The sequence below is a fragment of the Lepus europaeus genome, chromosome 8, assembly GCF_033115175.1.
Source record: "Lepus europaeus isolate LE1 chromosome 8, mLepTim1.pri, whole genome shotgun sequence".
Lineage (NCBI taxonomy): Eukaryota > Metazoa > Chordata > Mammalia > Lagomorpha > Leporidae > Lepus > Lepus europaeus.
Genome location: NC_084834.1, coordinates 57,312,849 through 57,332,737, shown reverse-complemented (window position 1 = coordinate 57,332,737; position 19,889 = coordinate 57,312,849). Strand labels below are relative to the sequence as shown.

Below are 19,889 nucleotides of genomic sequence, written 5' to 3'. Positions count from 1 at the left end.
ATGGGAATAGGAGTGAAAGGGAGTGAAACAATATGAAGTAAAGACACACCAGGTTGGTCACTAAAGGTAGTTAAAAGATAAACCCAATTAAAACATGAAGGAATCGGAAAGTAGAAAAAAGTTCTTCAACTACCATTAACAAAAATGAACACAGAAACATAAATTTTAAGATTGCTCCTAGAACTAACAGACAGGTAGTCATGTAATAGCTAATGTATCACTGTCTTCTAGAATGATCCCTAAGTCTTGAGCCAATAGAAAATACCTATTCTAAGAAAACTGAGAGGAAGGAAACTGCTTTTAATATCACATAAAACCATACTGCTGCTGTACTAGACAGGAAATCTAAAAGACATCAATAGCAAACTATAAAGAAGAAACATAAACTGGAGTCATAAAACTGAGAATCATTTGATGTCATAAAAAAGAAAACTGACTTCCAAATTACTGGTGGACACTTTGAATGTTACAAAAACAAAATGAAATTGACTCCTTCAACATACTGGGGAAAACATTAAAAGACTATTAATACCATAAACATCTCATCACATTGTAGTATATTCAAAGGTCCAAGTATCAATTAATAATAACCTCCTACAAACAAACAAACAAAAAGAACCCACAAAACTAAATGTAATCACCATTTTCTTCTGTATGTTAATGCCCACTATAAAGATGACTCTTGAGTAAATGAATATGTGAATGCAAAGAAAAAAATCAAAGTAATTTTCATTTGGCTCTAAAGCATAAAACTTTTACAGCACTGAAATAGGACTTTTAGAAATTCATTCCCATTTTATACTGAGAAACATACAGAATTGTTATCATGCTTGAGGTAATTTTAACAGCTGTGCAGATTAAGAAAGAGAGAGAGGTTAACATAAAAATAAAATCTGGAATAAAAATATTTGGGTCTTATTAGCTTGATAGGTCATTTGCATCTCTCAATCTGAGTTTCCTCATCTAGAAGATGAGAACAGTCTTAGAATCCTATTGTGCCAGCTGTGAAATGATTGTTTGAGAGAGCTCCTCTCTTTCAACAAACTTGGATAAGGGCATGAGTCCCATCTACCTTACCCTTCAGCATAGAATCTAGACATAGAAAACCAAAGTATAGCATAACTTGAAAGAGAAATTTACATGTGATAAACAATGGGAGCCCCAGTCTCTACTGAAGGAAAGGCTGGCTATGCAGTGAAGATTACTCCACAACAACAAAACAAACAACCCACTTAAGAGATGGGCCAAGGACCTCAATAGACATTTTTCAAAAGAGGAAATCCAAATGGCCAACAGACACATGAAAAAATGTTCAAGATCACTAGCTGTCAGAGAAATGCAAATCAAAACCACAATGAGGTTTCACCTCACCCCGGTTAGAATGGCTCACATACAGAAATCTACCAACAACAGATGCTGGCGAGGATGTGGGGGAAAGGGACTCTAACCCACGGTTGGTTGGAATGCAAACTGGTAAAGCCACTATGGAAGTCCATCTGGAGATTCCTCAGAAACCTGAATATAACCCTACCATACAACCCAGCCATCCCACTCCTTGGAATTTACCCAAAGGAATTTAAATTGGCAAATAAAAGAGCTGTCTGCACCTCAATGTTTATTGCAGCTCAATTCACAATAGCCAAGACCTGGAATCAACCTAAATGCCCATCAACAGTAGACTGGATAAAACAATTATGGGATATGTACTCTATAGAATATTATACAGAAGTAAAAAACAATGAAATCCGATCATTTGTAACAAAATGGAAGAATCTGGAAAACATCATGCTGAGTGAAATAAGCCAGTCCCAAACGGACAAATATCATATGTTCTCCCTGATTGGTGACATCTAACTGAGCACCAAAAAGGAAACCTGTTGAAGTGAAATGGACACTATGAGAAACAATGACTTGATCAGCCCTTGTATTGACTGACGAGGGACAACTTACTACTTTATTCCTTTTAGTATTTCTTTGTTCTACTTAATACCATTCGTTGAACTTTGTAATTAACACACAATTATTCTTAGGTGTTTAAATTTAACTGAAAAGTGATCTCTGTTAAATATAAGAGTGGGAATAAGAGAGGGAGGAGATGTACAGTTCGGCTCATGTTCAATCGGACTTGCCCCTAAACGGTAGAGTTAAAAAGCTGCCAGGAGATTCCAATTCAATCCCATCAAGGTGGCATCTACCAATGCCATCTCACTAGTGAAAGTGATCAGTTTCAGTTCATAATTGATCATAATGACAGGATTAAGAGTCAAAGGGATCACATAAACACAACTATTGTCTGCTAATACTAACTGGTAGAATTTAAAAGGAGAGAACGATCCAACATGGGAAGCAGGATACACAGCAGACTCATAAAATGGCAGATGTCCTAAACAGCACTCTGGCCTCAGAATCAGCCCTTAAGGCATTCGGATCTGGCTGACGAGCCTATGAGAGTATTTTAGGCATGGAAAGCCAAGACACTCTGGCAAAAAACAAACAAACAAAAAACCAAAAAAAAAAACCTAAATGAAAGATCTCAGCGAGTGAGATCCCAGTGGAAAGAATGGGCCATCAAACATCAAAGAAGGAGGTACCTTTCTCTGAAGGGAGGAGAGAACTTCCACTTTTAGTATGACCTGGTCTAAATAGGATCAGAGTAGGAGAACTCAAGAAGCGTCCATAGCCTTGGCAACTCATGGCAAGAGCCTAAGGTGATTACTGATGCCATAAATAAGATTTAAAATTGTTAAATCAACAACAGGAGTCACTGTGCACTTACTCCCCATGTAGAATCTCTGTTCTTAATATGTTGTACTATGTGAATTAACGGTATAACTAGTACTCACACAGTACTTTATACTTTGTGTTTCTATGTGGGTAGAAACTGTTGAAATCTTTATATATATATATATATATATATACACTAAATTGATTTTCTGTTTATAAAGATTATTGGAAATGAATTTTGATGTGAATGGGATGGGAGAGGGAGTGGGAGATGGTATGGTTTCAGGTGGGAAAGAAGTTATGGGGAGAAAAAGCCACTATAATCCAAAAGTTGTACTTTGGAAATTTATATTTATTAAATAAAAGTTAAAAGAAAAAGAAAATGACCATACTACAAGGTTATTTGTAATTGTTTCAGTTCCTAAGTTTAGACTCACTCTCATCACACAAAATGGATGTAGTATGTTAGATCCAGTTTCTTCCATCTTCTTTCTAATTAGAATGATTAAAAATGAGGCAACTCCAAGCTGAAATTAGTCACAGTGAATTCAGTGCTAGTTGGCCAAATCTTGTCCTATATTCCTTAATTTAAGCACTGTTGCTTTAGGGTTTTGGTGAACTAGATCTTAAACCACATTATCAACTATTATTTATTATATACCTTGTTTCCCACCAACTGTATAATGAAGCAATGGGATAAAGAATGAGAAGGAGGAAGCATAGAACCTACCTATCCTTTGTGAATGGGCTCAGTTCACAAATGGGGAAGTTTTAGCGTTTTTTTCTTCAATGTTAGCATTTTTTGGAGCAATTTCTACAGAGTTCTGCAGGCATTAAAGAAAGATATGATTTTATGGTAAATTAAATTTAGATTCAAATCCATTGCTTCTCACTTTGAAGCCAGAATCTTTTCCTCTGTCTTTCAAGTACTGCAACCTATTTGAAGGCTTTTTAAAATTTATTCATTCAGCAACTATTCATAAGTTCTTTCTCTATGCCAAGAAGTAAAATATAAGTTATGGGTACAGTTCTAAAGGAAGTGAGAACGTCCAGGCCACTGAAGATCATAGGGCACAAGTAATTGGAAGGCAGCTGTATTGAAAGAAGTATAGAAACATGGATTACACCAATCTAAAGTGGTAAGTCAGGTGACACACCTTGGGGAAAGTCACACCTAACTGGAAACTGTAGAAAAGCAACAGAAGCTCAGTAAGAGAGCCTGGAACGCATTCTGTGAGAGGGGCTGGGATTTGATGACTTTCATGAGAAAGCCGGGGCACAGGCATGTTTGCAGGAGGGAAGGGGAAGCCACTGAGAGGTTTTTAGTAGAGTAACAAAAAGACTGGGTGAGCTTTATCGATTCTTCTCTAGAGGATATATTTATTGTTCAAGGCATTTCAAATAAAACACCTGAAAAATCCATGAGAATAACAGATTTTGTGGAATTCCATTTTCAGGGAGATAGTCCTAGTATCCTCTAAAGGGATAAGCAGAAAGTAAAGAAATTTGGCTTCTTCAGAATAATCTGAGTTTTCTCTGAGCAGCAGCTATAAGAAAATTAACAACAGCAAGTCTAGCACTATCTAAGCAATATGTCTTCCTGTTGAAAGAACAAAGTTCTGAGGAAGCAAGCATGAAAAAGTCCCAAGCTATGAAGCAGGATGTTCAGGAAAAGCTTCTCAGCTGCATTTAGGTGATATCTGTAATCACTTAGCTGTTGACATTGGAATAAACACTCCTACTTATTTTAAATAATTAAAAATTCAAAAATGAGAAAATAGAAAAAAATAGTGCACTTAAAACTATATACATTCACTTACAAGATACTTCAGAGGAATGGAAATAAAAGATAATACACACTTTCTATAATTTTTTGAATCCCTCTCATAGGGTTAATATATCACCATATATGCCTTCTCATTTTCTTTTTAACACACACTATTATAAGCACTCATTTTTCCTGACACACTTGAGTAAAAGATACAGATAGATCTCAAACCTAAATACTTTAACATGCATTGTCTGGTAATAGTTATGTGCATAATCAACATATAAGCTTACTGTACATTAAATATTTTATTAGAACATTGTTATTATTGAAAACATAAAAAAACAACTGTTCACATTTATAGGACAAATAATTTACCATTTAATAATTTACTAGTTTGTATTGACCATTTTTATCATATTATATATGAATGATATATTAAACCATATTTAATATATTTATATATATACTATTAATAAAGAGCCTTTAAGACTTTAACATATAAATGCTTAATTCTTAGGAAAAAATTATCATTACGTTTTTGCAACCTACTTTCTCATTTATTTTCATGCTAATTGGTTTATCTATATCACTTTATTATCTACACAAATATTCCAATTTATTGACATATACCAAAATTTATTTAACTAGTCCCCTCAATGTTGGATATATGGACTTTGATGCTAGTTTTTTTAATATACAGTTCTAGGAAGAGAAAAATATTATTTGTATACACAGACTTTATTGCCCATAATCTCTTTTTGGATTTAGAAGTCAGGCAGCCCTTGGATATATGCCTAATAAAACTAAGAATTTTAAATGTCAAGGCCAAGTTTTGATATGACAAATAAAACTGAATTTATGAAAGGTTATTTCCGTGGTCACTATATTTAAGCTCAAGAAATAAATTAGTGAGACATAGTTCAGAATTCAAAATACACCAAAAATGAGTTTTTCAAGTAAGTTCTCCTTTGAATATTTGTTAAAAAGAAGGTAATTAATCAGGAACATAGCATCTACCATGTAATTTACCAAGTTAAGAAATAATCCGTTGATTATAATTTTAATAAACATCATAAAATTAAGTCAATTGTTTTTCAATGGTCAACTAAAATTTTGCTTATAAAACCAAGTTAAGAAAATTTTAGTACATTCCACAATTTAAGATCTTGATAAAGTTGGAAGAAAAAAAGGATATTCAAAATGAAAATTCTAAGTCCTGTGTAATTTAAGGAAAAAAAATCTAAGAAGGAGAAAATAAGAAGTAAGATATCAATCAGTAAAACCTTGCACACAGTATTAATGAACAGAATTCATTTAATTTTAGTAGTCTCAACAAGCAGTGATATTATAGAAAAATTTTAGAAATTTTATTTATGAAAATTAACTATGGCCGGCGCCGTGGCTTAACAGGCTAATCCTCCGCCTTGCGGCGCTTGCACACCAGGTTCTAGTCCTGGTTGGGGCGCCGGATTCTATCCCGGTTGCCCCTCTTCCAGGCCAGCTCTCTGCTATGGCCCGGGAAGACAGTGGAGGATGGCCCAAGTGCTTGGGCCCTGCACCCCATGGGAGACCAGGAGAAGCACCTGGCTCCTGCCTTTGGATCAGCGCGGCGCGCTGGCCGCAGCGCGCCAGCCGCGGCAGCCATTGGAGGGTGAACCAACGGCAAAAGGAAGACTTTTCTCTCTGTCTCTCTCTCTCACTGTCCACTCTGCCTGTCAAAAAAAAAAAAAAAAGAAAAAGAAAAGAAAAAGAAAAAGAAAAGAAAAGAAAAGAAAATTAACTGACCAACTATTAAAAAACATTACTAAGTATTTTACAAATATAACTTATTCTTCCCAAAGAACCTATAAGATAAAATAGGGCTTACAGAGGTAAAATAATTTGCTCAAATGTACACAGCTGGTTAGTGATGGAGGCAATGATTTGAACTCATATCAGTTGTTTCCAAAGCTCCTGCTCTTTCCATTATATAAGACCTACTCCCGTGGAAGGGAAGAGCAGAGTAGGAAACACATGGGACCTGATTCTACTAACAGGACAACTCTAGTTGGGGAAAGTTATTTAATTTCATTATAACTCAGTTCCCTAACCTCTGACTAAATAATGTCAAATTATCAGTAAATAATTTAAGAACAGAATAATCTATTAGGAAATTTCTATCTTTCAGAGTTAAATTCTGTAGTATAACTCAAATATGCCCAAATGTGAAAAGCCCTCATGCTTTTCAGTCTACAATCATGAAGACACCATTCTCAGCAGAGTAATGCACAGTTCTTATACAAAAATAGTCCAGCTGGCAAACTTTGTACTCACCCAGTGGTTTTCTAAAATCTACATTTCAGCAAAAGGCAGTGACACTGGACATTAACATACTATCATCGACAGCAGCAGAAGCTTGAGAAATTATTATGAAGAATATCATTACTACCAACAGTGGGAAACACCACCAAACTGAGCCGTCAGGTAGAAGAAATGGCCACAGATAAATAGAATTCCTTGTCAGAAGGAAGCTTATTTGCATGGGTCAACACATTCCTCTCTGCTCATCCATCTCACAGGCCACCAAATGCAGACAGACAGGTATGTGCACACACACACATCCCCACGGAGACACGCATACACACACACACATAATACAGAGTAATCTTTTTCTATGTATTCATCACTGTTTCAAGGGTCTGTTCCGGAGCTCTGTTTTTCAATATATGGCTAGTGTATTCCAGGGGATCTCCAAGCCTCTTTCACCAGGCTTGCAAGATGAAAACTACTATCATAACACTTATCGCATTATTATAAAAGTAATGGTAAAATTACTGGCATCTTGGGACACAGCAAATTGCAATACTCAGCACTCTATTATTCACAGGCCCACACTCACAGCAGAAATAAATGCCGGTTTCATTCAAGAACATCTCTGATAAAGTAAAAATTAACTGGACCAAATTCTAATGCTTGAGTACCAACTGTTTACTTCTCTTTTGAAAAAACAGGTATTAAGATAAAGCATCTGTAATACACACTGAAGTATGAAAAAAGCACTTGTATTATTGACAAAATGGCAGTTTTTCATGAAACATTTTTACATGAAACAAAATGATTGATTAACTATGGTTATTAAAAATTGGGTATTTGGTGATTTTTTTGAAAATAAATGAGCCTGTCATTTACAAAAAGAAATAACAGTATTTTTAAATCAAATACAAAAACTAACGCACTCAGACAAAATCCAAAAGTTTGGAAGACTTGATCTGCTACCATGTGCTTGAAGGCCTCTAAAAGAAATAAAGAAATGAATTTTGGATTTTGAACCTTCTTGGCATTCTTGACAGGCATTCAAAAAATCAAAGTTTCAAACAATCTGGACTCTAAAATTTCCAGTAAATCTTCGACTTTGGTTTTTCCAGTTTGAGCCCAACTGAAAAAATCGAAGGACCTATGTCTCTCATCTTATAGAGACACCAACTAATCAGGCTATTTGGATTATATTAGAAGTACTGTCAAGATGTGATGTGGTACCAAACTTTAAGTTTCTATAATGGAAAATGCTATTAATACAAATGTTTGAGAATTAAAAAATCTAATGATTTTGTGTTAGTAGACATGATAGTTATCTTAATGAGAAAGCCCCAGAGGCCTAAAGGGTTAAATACTTGTAAAATCCTACAGGTGCCTTCAAAAATACTGTGAAGTAAAAAAGTGCCTCCTGTTGTTTGATGAGCTTATAATTTTAAATATGGCGACCGACTTAAAGTCTTTTGTCATCCAGTTATATATGATTTGCTGCTCATAAAACTAAAGCGTTGTTGGTTCTGTGTTTAGCTGTCCTCCTATAGGTTCCTATGGACTTTTTCCAGCCACTTCTATTGTATTCAGTACTTTGGGATGGCTCTGTAAACAGATGAAGCCAATAATGTATTCACAGTACCAACTGAGAGAAAGTATGGTTAACTGAGGTTACTAAAAACAAAAAGCAATTCAAATCAATTGGCAATCTACAAAAAGGGTTAAAGATTTTAAAAGCTATTATTAAAATTGCTATATTGGTCTATTATGCTATGTTATATGTGTGTACATATTGTATGTCCACATGGGGAAATTTTATTAAGAGTTTTATTTTAAATGGCTTATAGATAAGATTGTCCATAAATTTAAGCTGCTAAAATCAATCAAAGATACATTTTAATTTGTGTGACCTGAATCTGTGTATCATATGTTTTATACTTGTTGGTAGAAAGAAACTAAAAACATTTTATATGGTTGTGCTTAAGTTTACTGGTTAAACAAACTACACCATGTTAGATATTTAAGAGGTGTTTTCAAATACATGATTCTTAAAATTTATAGAAGGCATTGGACCTTCTGGTAAATGTTTTCTTAAGTTGTTATCTAATGGTTGAAACTGTTTGCTAAGTATTCATGTGATATTGCTATTGTCAGCAAGCGATCTAGGACTTGCTCCCTCATTTCTCTATTCTAAGCCCAACTTGTTCTTTCATTTCTCTATTCTCTTCAAGGTAGGAAACTAATTCTATTATGAAGGAATCTGTAGGACGCACAATTTAATCTTTAGACCTTAGAAAAGAGATGGCTAACACTTTTCTGTAATAGCATAGCCAAAATAAGAACTTAAATAATAATCTCATAGCTAGATTTACTTCGCCAAAAGCGAAGTAAACAGTAAGTAGAAAAAACCTCCCTTTCAGACCAAAGGGAAAGAAAGTTTTAAAGTGAGAATATAATTTTCCTCATGGGCATTGTCTACCTTAGAAAAACCACTACAGAACGTGCCTGTGACTATAGACTTGTAGTTCAGGCCACCAAAGATTAGAGATGGGACACGGGCACTCCCTTGACTTGCATCCTCTGGTCTGCTTTAACACAAACCAGGAAGAAAAGAAAGCTAGGCATCAGAAGCAATGGGTGGCAGGCCTATTAATGGCTGATCTGTACAGTGATCTGCCCTCAAGGAGACCCAACAGGCCAGTCCACTGCAGTGGCTTTCAATGTGGTAAGCCTGGGCTTCAGCAGAAATCAGCTTGTGAAGAGCCCTGGCAGCTCTGCCAAGAGTTGGATCACTGGAAATGGACCTGCCCTGGAGTCGAAGGATGCCCAGGTCAGAGCCACAGATCTTATTGGCTCTAAGCTGAAAAGCCCTTCACTCATCCCAACTTCCAAAGTGACCACTGCAGCTGAGGGGATGGTCAAGTAGGGTCAGCAACATTGCAGGCAGAACTGTAAATTTCTTGTTAGAGATGCCACCTGCCTTTACCTGGCCAGCTCTCCTCCCAGGCCAGCCAAGTAATGCAATTCAACAGAGTGCCTTCCCCTAGGAGGTTCACACCTCCCTTAGGATATACCCCATGTGAAGAGATAGATAGGTCTGGGCCTCTTAACTTACAAGGCCTAAAGCCCACCAGATTATTATCAAGCCCCTTCTATCAGGTTCTATTTGCCTCTCAATCAGAAAACTTAATTGTAGCTTAGCACCTTTCTTAGCTCCTCTAATAATGACTCTGTCCTTTGTTCTAGACCCTGTCTAGCATACTTGGGCCTCATTCCTTTGTAATCATAACCTCTACTCTACCACCAATGGCTCTACTCCCAACCTGTGTGTACTGATGGTCCTCTTCCCCACTTAATGCTGTATAATTGTTCAAACCTGGTAAATGCCACTCTTAGGATCATTGGTTACTATCGTCACTCTGTCTTTTATGACCTTGTCTAAATACGATCAGAGTCGGCAAACTTGGAAGGCTTCCATAGCCTTGACAACTCATGACAACAGCCTAGGGTGGTTACTGGCGCCATAAACTAGAGTGTCAATTTGTTGGGTCAACAACAAGAGTCACTGTGCACTTGCTCCTCATGTGGGATCTCTGTCCTTAATGTGCTGTCCATTGTGATTTAATGCTATAACTAGTACTGAAACATATATTTCACTTTGTGTTTCTATGTGGGTGCAAACTGTTGAAATCTTTATACTAAATTGATCTTCTGTATATAAAGAGAATTGAAAATGAATCTTGATGCAAATGGAAGGGGAGAGGGAGCGGGAGAGGGGAGGGCTGCGGGTGGGAGGGAAGTTATGGGAGGGGGAAGCCATTGTAATCCATAAGCTGTACACTGGAAATTTATATTCATTAAATAAAATTTAAAAAAAGAAATGATAATATTTCCCCTCAAATACAAGAATTAAAGCAGTCAGGCAAAGTTTAGAATTCTGTAACATGTATATCTGCTAAAATGTGCTTGAAGGTTCCTCAGTAATCAGACTGTCTAATGAGCTTAGAAATGGTATTTCCAGATGTGGAAGATCTACACAGTATCTGTGTAGTACCTGTGCATCTTGTTACATATTCATTCATAGGTAAAAGATCATTCAGATGGCAACACAGGACAGTTGATTTTATGTAACAAAATAGGAAAAGTTCATTGAGATTATTGTTGGTCCCACATAACAAAGCTTTAAAAAAAGCTTTCTTATAAGTTTTAGTGTAGAAACAAGTGTTTAAAATTATTTGACAAACACTATTAAATTACTGTCCCCTCTAACCACATATCTGCTACCAAAAGAACACACTGCAGCAGGATAAATGAAGAAACAGATACTAGAACCAAGCTGTTGCCTCTTGACCCAGACAGTATAGACTTTTAGAAATGTAAAACAATGTCTCCATCATTCTCTCTGAATAATTTTTCGCTTGAAGAATGCAATTATTGTCTATAAAAATATGTTAACATATAATGGGGTTATTACTAAATTATTCTTGGTTTGGAAAATGTAGTTATTTATAAACATGTTATATTGCCATGTAGTGGGTTTATTTTTGTTTTTTCTTTAACAAATTAACAACTAAATATTTTTACATTTTCTAATATGGTAAACACATTTAATTTCTAATGTGGTAGACAGATATAGATCTAAACCGCTGACACAAAAGCCTTCCATGGTCTTCAATTTTGTTTAAGGTTGCCCCCATCTGACCCCATTCCACTGTCACTCATTTTCCTTGCCACTTCATTGTGTTTGCATTAAATAATATGTAGCTAAATACTTCCTGCAGGATAGATCATGATCCTTCCTTATGCCATGCTATAGTGCAATCATTAGTTGCTATGCCTAGCATTGAGAAGAGTTTCATAAAATCATGAATACAGGAAGAGAAAAATTGAATTTAAAGAACTCTGAGCCAGGTTGTAGCTTGGGAGTGCAAAGAGAGGCACATTATTTAGGAGGTAAGACAAAGTAAATAGAATGCCAGTAAAAGCTATATACCAATGCAAACATCCTCTCTCTATATATATCTATGTTTTGGTTTTCTGTGTCTTAGCAGAACTGTTTACACATCAATGGTCAGTTCTCTTGGGCAGAAATCACACTTATAGGCCATAATCTATACATATGGAACAGATTCACATACATGTACAAAAAAAATCATATACAGAATGATTTGGATTTTACAATATTTTTAGAGTATACATGATAAGGAACGTAATACAGGACAACAATAAAAAATATACCTTTAATATTTTTATCCAAGAAAATTTTTAGAGCTCTTTATTGCAACTTTATAGAGGATAACAGTAACTAAAACTTTAGAAGTAATTACTAGTTTAATTGCTTTATTCTTCTCCAGTGCTTGCCCTTCCCAAGAGTAAAATAAAATGCAGGCACACAGAATTCTCAAGGATGCAATTATTTCCAATAATCAAGTATTTTACTTGATTAGTTAATTTTTATGTTGGAACCTAAGCTTTAATACATTCTGACTTTAACTGGAGACCATTATACTTAGTGAAATAAACCAGTCTTAAAAAGACAAATATCATATGTTTTCTCTGATATGTGAGACTTAAGGCAGAATACAAAAAAAAGTATAGAAATGAAATTAGTATCTTTTGATCTGATTGTTGTTTTTAACCATTGTTTATATTTCTGTGGAACTGTGGTCTTTCTACTTTCTACTTGTGAAGTAAAATTATGTTTTTATAAAACTGAAAACAAAAAGAAAGGAAGGAAGAACAGGGATTGAGGGCGGGAGAAAGGAAGGGAAGAAAGTATGCTTATATTCTTAGAATTGTACCTACAAAATGAAATGAAATCTGTTCTCTTCATCTTAGTAAAATTAAAGAATGATTAAAAAAAATAAATAACTCCATGTTATTTGTATGATGTAAAAATAAATTTTATCTAAATGTACTCACAATAAAATAAAGACACACTAGACCAAATATAATTCAGTTACATCATGGCAATTCACAGCATTACTATAAACCTATTACTTGATATGCAGATAAAGTACTTTTCCTATTGCCTTTCTTGCTCTCTTCTCATGCACCAATACATACCAAGCCGAAAACTCTGAGTTATACTATAGGTGTAGCATAAAGACATCTTCTGAGACTTTTACTGATACAGAATGGAAGCCTGTTGATTTTACTCTTGCTTTCACCTCATCCCAACCCCACCCATCCCCAAAGACATGTAAGAAAGGGGCATCAAAAGACCTCAAAAACCAGGAGCAGATGGCACAAGCTGGTCCCAGACTAAAGAGCTCTGCCTCCTCTTCACTAATTACTCAGTGCCTCCCTGTAATGAGTACATGGTGTTCATGGCCATGGGCAATGTCTCCAAGATGGCTCTCTGCCGCTCACTTCCTTCTGCTGCTCTCCACTGTTCTTTTTACTGATCTCTACTTCCACAACAGAAAGCCTGAAGCCTCTCTTTCTCTCGATAACTTCTAAACACGACTTGCCTTTCCTCTTTCCACAGCCATCCTGTGTAATGCTTGATCTGCTGTTGATTATGTGTTTCACTTCAAAGTATTTGGCTATTTTAAGACAAGAAATACTAAATTGGCTGAATGTCTTTTTTCGCTTTAACCAGAAAAATTCCAAAACATGAAATTATCCTTGATTCTTGTCCTTCCTCCACTAACTGTACTGATTCTCTGACCTACTTAAACTAACTTCCAACATTTCTTCATTCACAACACAGTTATTACAGTAGATACTGTGATAAGTGCTGGGGACACTATGATAAATAAAGTCAAATACTACAGTCCTTGACTAGTCAGTTTCAGCTCTAGTGATTAAATTACATACTTTTCAATATAATTATAGTCTAGCAAGTGTGAAAAAAACATTTCAGACAGATGTAAAAATCACCTGGCTATCAAAATCAAGAATATTCTTCCAAGGCTCTTCAACTACTTATCTATATGATAGATAAAATCCAGACAAGGTTATTTCAAAAATATTTAGTTGTTCATGAACCCTCTTTCATTGGATAAATTGCACAGAAAGTAGTAAGAAAAGAATAGGGGCCTTTAGGAAGTCATCTGTGGTCTAACAGATATTATCTACATGACTCCTGTGTCTAACAAAATCCTAAAGCATTCAAGTCACATTCTATGGACTCTGAAGTTCAAAAGGCCTCATGTGATCAGAGGCTTAGGAAGGGCTGCATGAGGAGGCCGACAGCTTCTACAGAAAGTGAAACTGTTATCCCCATCTATCAGAACTGAATAGAAGGCAAGCCAGTGCTACATCACAACCCAACAATAAAGACATGACTGCTACTTTAGATATTTTCCTTAGTCTGGAAAAATACACTCATTCAAAATTCCTCTAGAGTAAGGAACTGGATTTTACAATACTTTAAGGGAGGAGGAGAAAGCCAAAATTCAGTCCTAACTTGGGGGAGACTTTGTAATAGCCTGGTGGTCCCTGTGTTGGAAAAACCGTGATTTCCTTTGCCGCTTTCATCACTAGTCCCCGTCTCCATACCTGTGTGACTCCGGATATGAACTCTCAGCGTCCCGCTGCTGGCAAATTTCTGGCCACAATACGGGCAGACTTTTTCCTTTTCTCCTGTATGTGTCTAAATGGAAAAGAATAAAAAGGATTGAGGATAAACATATAGAATTCGGTAAAGATGATTAAGTGCCTCTGACAACAGTAAATCCTTATTTTCCAGGATTATGTTTCATTAAAGTGATTTAATATCACAATGAGATTTTAAACAATTTATCACGGATACTCCCACTGGTTCCCAAAAACCCTTAGAATCGTGCATTAGTGTTAATTTGAAAACAATTCTGCAGTTTATTTTTTAAGCCTTCATGGAGCTCCCATCTAAAAATGATTAAGTTATACAAAACCAGTGTATGTTAGCAAAACCACACAATCAAACTGGGGCTACAGCTGCCCTTGACTGCTGCCAAGAAACACTTCCTTTGAAGCATTTTTCACATTCTTTGTGTGTATTTAACTCTTGAAGACAGAATTAATCTCAATAAAGTCATCTGTTACTTGCGTTATGCTTGTCTGGACTGATTTTACTGCAAAGCAACAAGGAATATAAATCTGAAGTGATCCTTAAAACCAGCAGGTGTTAATTGAGCAGTCAATTTGAAAGAGCATTTTGGCCCTCAACATACCTTGCATCTAGGTATTAACAATCACACCAGAAAAGGTAAGTATCATCAAAAATGAGTTTCACTGAATGTTCGAGAGTTTAAAGAAAAAAACAGTGATCCCTCCAAAAACAAAAACAAAAAAGAGAGAGAGTGCATGTGTGTTTTAAACTGGCCTCACACTCCCATTGGGAGACCAGTTTTTCTACCAACATCAAAAGAGATCGCTCCAATAAATAAGATTTCTCAAACACAACTGTTTCTCAAGATCAGATGGAAAAAAAGGGAGAAGGAGGTGGCAATTCCTTCAGGTGTCTGCATATTATCTATGATTTTGCTTTTTGAATTTTTTTCAATGAGAACCCCAAAATTAATAACAGCAGAAAGTGTGGCACCTGTAATACATTACAAAGCTGAACTCCCAGTTCCTGTGTTTATACTTGTTCTAATATACATTACTGACAAGTAACTATTATTTGAATCCTAATGGAAAAAGAATAGGATAGATTATTATTATTATTTTTTTTTTTTGATGACATGTTCTCAGAAGGGGAAAACTGTCTGAGATAGAGAAAAGGGGCAGGGCAATTACCTAATCACGTAACAACATCAAAGAACCACTAACATAGCAGAAACTTTCATCTCCCATATTATATTGCTAAATTTGATATAACTTGTTTCAGAGTCTTATTGATACTTAATTTGTAAACCTACATAGTTATAGTATAATCTAAATTTGGTGCGACACTATAGTATTTATAATTTTTTAAAAAGCTACAAACTAGATACCTTAATCCACCTTGGAGACCGTAGTATTATTTTCTCTAGGAAAGATTTACAACAAGTTTGAGAACAGTCGCATCAATTGCTATGCTGCTCTACAACCTTGCGTCCAACAGGGATTCCCTTGATTCTTCATTTGGCAGGCACTTCCTTTTGCGTTTTCACTTTAAGTTCTTACACAAACGAGTTATCACACTCCTTTATACCTCAGTCACAGTGTTTACTCCCCTATGCACATTATTGTCCAATGTAAAGTAAAAGGCCTAAAATTTTAACATAGGTCTATCTTCTCGTTTTCTGACAGAAGGGGCAGAATATGGCAATTGTTTCTTGATTAGTATAAGGTTGGTTAGAGATTATGCAGCTCTATTATTACAAAGCTGGATTATTCCAAACAGGGAATTACCAATTTATCTGTAATGCCTTTATGAAATCCATAGGATTTCTTTTGATGCTATATAAGTATTTCACTATTCACTTACATGGCTTATTTCTCAGTTTCTTAGATATTAATGCCATATAATTGAAAAGAACTATAATATTCCTTTAACTAAAAAAATACCTAATCAGTAAGCAAAGAATTAGTTTAGAAAATATAGTAATGAAAGAACAAGACTAAACTATTTTAAGTATGGATAAGAAGTATGACAACAGATCACTATAAAAAAAACAACTTGGATAAATATACAAGATAAAAATGAACAATACACTGCAAGCATACTCCATAACAATCTGTTATTGTAAATAACTCTTTCTTGAAAACTCATGATACTTTTCCCTCATTTATTGAAATACAACAAAAAATATTGCTGAATTGATATTAAAAATTAACCCAAGTAAAGATAGTTGAAAAATGATCCTATTTAGAGATGTTTAAAATGAGCACAATGTGATTATTCCTGAGTATTAAAGATGCAAAAGATGAAAAACAGGTTAGTCCTCTTGGCATAGATGTGTTAAGGACAGTTTCCCAAATAAAAGTCATACTGAAGCAGTAATCATTTATTCACATACACTCACCACCCCACACTAACTGGCAGAAAATTATCACACTGCATAATCACTTCTGAAATCAACATTAAAACCCATAACTGCATTTTTATAATACTCAAATGTTTGCTATTAAAAATTATACTTAAAATGCATTTATTCAAATAAAAAATAAACTGTCAGTTTGTTTGAGGTAGTTATCAAATCAACATAATGCAAAAAAGAATGATTCCCATTAACACCATAAGCAAGAATATTTTATTGAGTTAAACAAATACTTAGGTCCCTATTTCATGCTAGGAATTTCCATATGTCTTACAGATGCAAAGATGATGGGACATTCCAAGTCTAGAAGGGTTCAATCTCAAAACTTGCCAATTATCATTGGATTAACTTCGAAAAACTAAGGTATTAAGGTACTCTTCACATTTCTTTAAAGAAAAACTTACATTAATTCAAAAATACTTAAAAATTGATAAGCATTCTTTGAATGATCCATGTGTCAGCACAGCTAAGGGTTATGGAGTATCCACATCTAAATTTGAGGTTCCCTTTAATGGAAAAAAAAATGTTTATTCTGAAAAATGAAGAAAATAGTCATTTTATGAAGAGCTTACATGAATCAAGCATTTATCATATGCAGCAGGTTGAAAAAATAATATAAAATTATGTAATAATATCTATGCACACATATGTTAAATATATAATCCATTCAGACTAGCAGAAGGTATCTACTTACTTTCTTATGACTTCTAAGCACTGAAGGTGTAACAAATGCCTTATTGCACAGCTCGCATCTGTATTTCTTATGCCTCTCATGGACGACCTGGACGTGCACATTTAATGTATCCTTCCTTTTAAAGGTGGCATCACAATGAGGACACTTGAAAGTTCTCTCGCCTTAGGAACAAAAAGTCCCATAAGAGAAACATCAGATATAACAGCAGGATCCCTGAGACCTCTGTCATGTACATAAGATCTAGTGCTGTCTTCTCCAAAAAAAAAAAAATAATAATAATAATAATCAGCTTCGCAGCTCTAACAACTTATCACAACGATAAAAACCAACCTGTTGCCTCAAATTCCAGTTCCATATTTGCTAATTCACTGTGTGGCCAGGGGAAAGGTCTTTAACTATCTTCCATTCTCAGTCTCAAATGTAGAGATCGAATTTCCTAATCTTCTAACAGCCCTGTGAACATTTTCAGAGCATGTATTTCTAGGGAAAGGGCTAACGGTTACCAGACTCTTGCAGTTACACAGCCTGCATGAAGCAAGGTGCCTTTCCCCACCCCCTCCAATCCCATCCCTGTCCTATGCCCCCAGGGGAAAGAGCTCAAGCTGAGCAGGGCAGGTGGTCAGGCACTCTCGTTCTGGGGAGGACTCTTCCTCAGCACTATCCAAGGGACATGTACTGCAGGCTCCTGACTCAGCCCTTGGGCTACTGGGAAACAACAGGTTCTCACAGAAACCTTGCAGGGGCTGCCAGACCAGGGCAGGGGAAAGCGGAGTGGCTACCTCTGTTTTCCACCCTACAGCTTGAAACCCTGAGTACCTGTGAGCATGTTCACCTTCTCATTTGACAGCCTAGGGGAAAGTAACTCCAGAAACTATGATTAGGGATCTCACAGTTCTATTTTAATTTTCATATAAATGTGATCTTCGTAGCTCCTAACACATAACTCTTAATTGGTGGTCTGCTTTAAGTACAATTTTAGGAATGAATGTGCACAATCCAAAGACTGTGTTTTATACCAGGCCCTTAAAAAATGAAGTGCATTACTATATTAATAAGATTAGTCTTCACAAATATTTTCATTTTTCAGAGAATAATTAGACATTAGCAAAATACAGAAAGAATTAATGCTTACAACTAAGTAAGAAATTATCAAAATTTCAAACAATCTCTTCTAATATCCTTTCAAACTAGGAATAAATTTAGAAATGTGGAGATCCTCTTATTTCCTCATTCCAAATTGAAGAAATGCAGGGCCGGCTCTGTGGCCCAGCAGGTTAATGCCCTGGCCTGAAGCACCGGCATCTCATATGGGTGCCGGTTCGAGAACCAGCTGCTCCACTTCTGATCCAGCTCTCTGCTATGGCCTAGGAAATCAGTAGAAGATGGCCCAGGTCCTTGGGCCCCTGACCCATGTGGCAGACCCAGAAGAAGCTTCTGGCTCCTGGCTTCAGATCGGCGCAGCTCCAGCCGTTGTGGCCATCTGGGGAGTGAATCAACAGATGGAAGACCTCTCTCTCTCTAAGACCTCTCTCTCTCTCTCTCTCTGCCTCTCTTCTCTCTGTGTAACTCTGACTTTCAAGTAAAATAAATAAATCTTTTTTTTTTTTTTGACAGGCAGAGTGGACAGTGAGAGAGAGAGACAGAGAGAAAGGTCTTCCTTTGCCGTTGGTTCACCCTACAATGGCCGCCGCGGCCGGCGTGCTGCGGCCAGCACACCGCGCTGATCCGAAGGCAGGAGCCAGGTGCTTCTCTTGGTCTCCCATGCGGGTGCAGGGCCCAAGCACTTGGGCCATCCTCCACTGCCTTCCCGGGCCATAGCAGAGAGCTGGCCTGGAAGAGGGGCAACTGGGACAGAATCCTGTGCCCCGACCGGGACTAGAACCCGGTGTACCGGCGCAGCAAGGCGGAGGATTAGCCTGTTGAGCCAAGGCACCGGCCTAAAATAAATAAATCTTAAAAAAAAAAAAAAAAAGAACAAATTGAAAGCAGGGAAGAAGTGGAAGAAGTAAGGGACGGACAGACAGATGGAGCAAAAGAGGGGAGAGAGAAAAATGGAAAGAACAATTACTTTTCCTTAATCTCTTCTAGCAGAATTATGGCTCTGATTAAAGTCTCTGAGAGGACTATTGACATTTCACATCTGCAACAAAGTCACATGAAAACCACGCATGAGCTGTGTGAATTCTGAGAGCCTTGCTTATATTTTGCTTTTGTGTTATTTTTATTGCAAGGTATTATTCTTGTAAACTACTTTGTCTTTATATGTGTGTTTGTGTGTACCTATAAATAGACAAGTGTAAACATTTTATTTGTACAAAGTATATAATCAGTGAAAACATATGGGAAGTCATCAATTGATATAGGATGGTAAATGTTAATAATAGCAAATCTATTCAGGCACTGCAAAATACTTTGCTTAAAAAAACTGAGATTGCTCTTATCAAAACTTTTCATTAGATAGAGT

At 36.1% G+C, this 19,889-nt stretch overlaps 1 protein-coding gene across 3 annotated transcripts in view; it reads right to left on the bottom strand.

Moving 5' to 3' along the window:
* Window positions 1-19,889, bottom strand: part of PRDM5 (PR/SET domain 5) — a 257,297-nt gene that overhangs the window by 61,791 nt on the left and 175,617 nt on the right. For all 3 annotated transcript variants that reach the window (XM_062199683.1, XM_062199684.1, XM_062199685.1), the window contains 2 exons: window positions 17,426-17,586; window positions 14,285-14,378 (listed from right to left, as the gene is read on the bottom strand). In XM_062199683.1, the coding sequence (XP_062055667.1) occupies window positions 14,285-14,378; window positions 17,426-17,586 (255 nt within the window). The remainder of the gene's footprint in view (window positions 1-14,284; window positions 14,379-17,425; window positions 17,587-19,889) is intronic.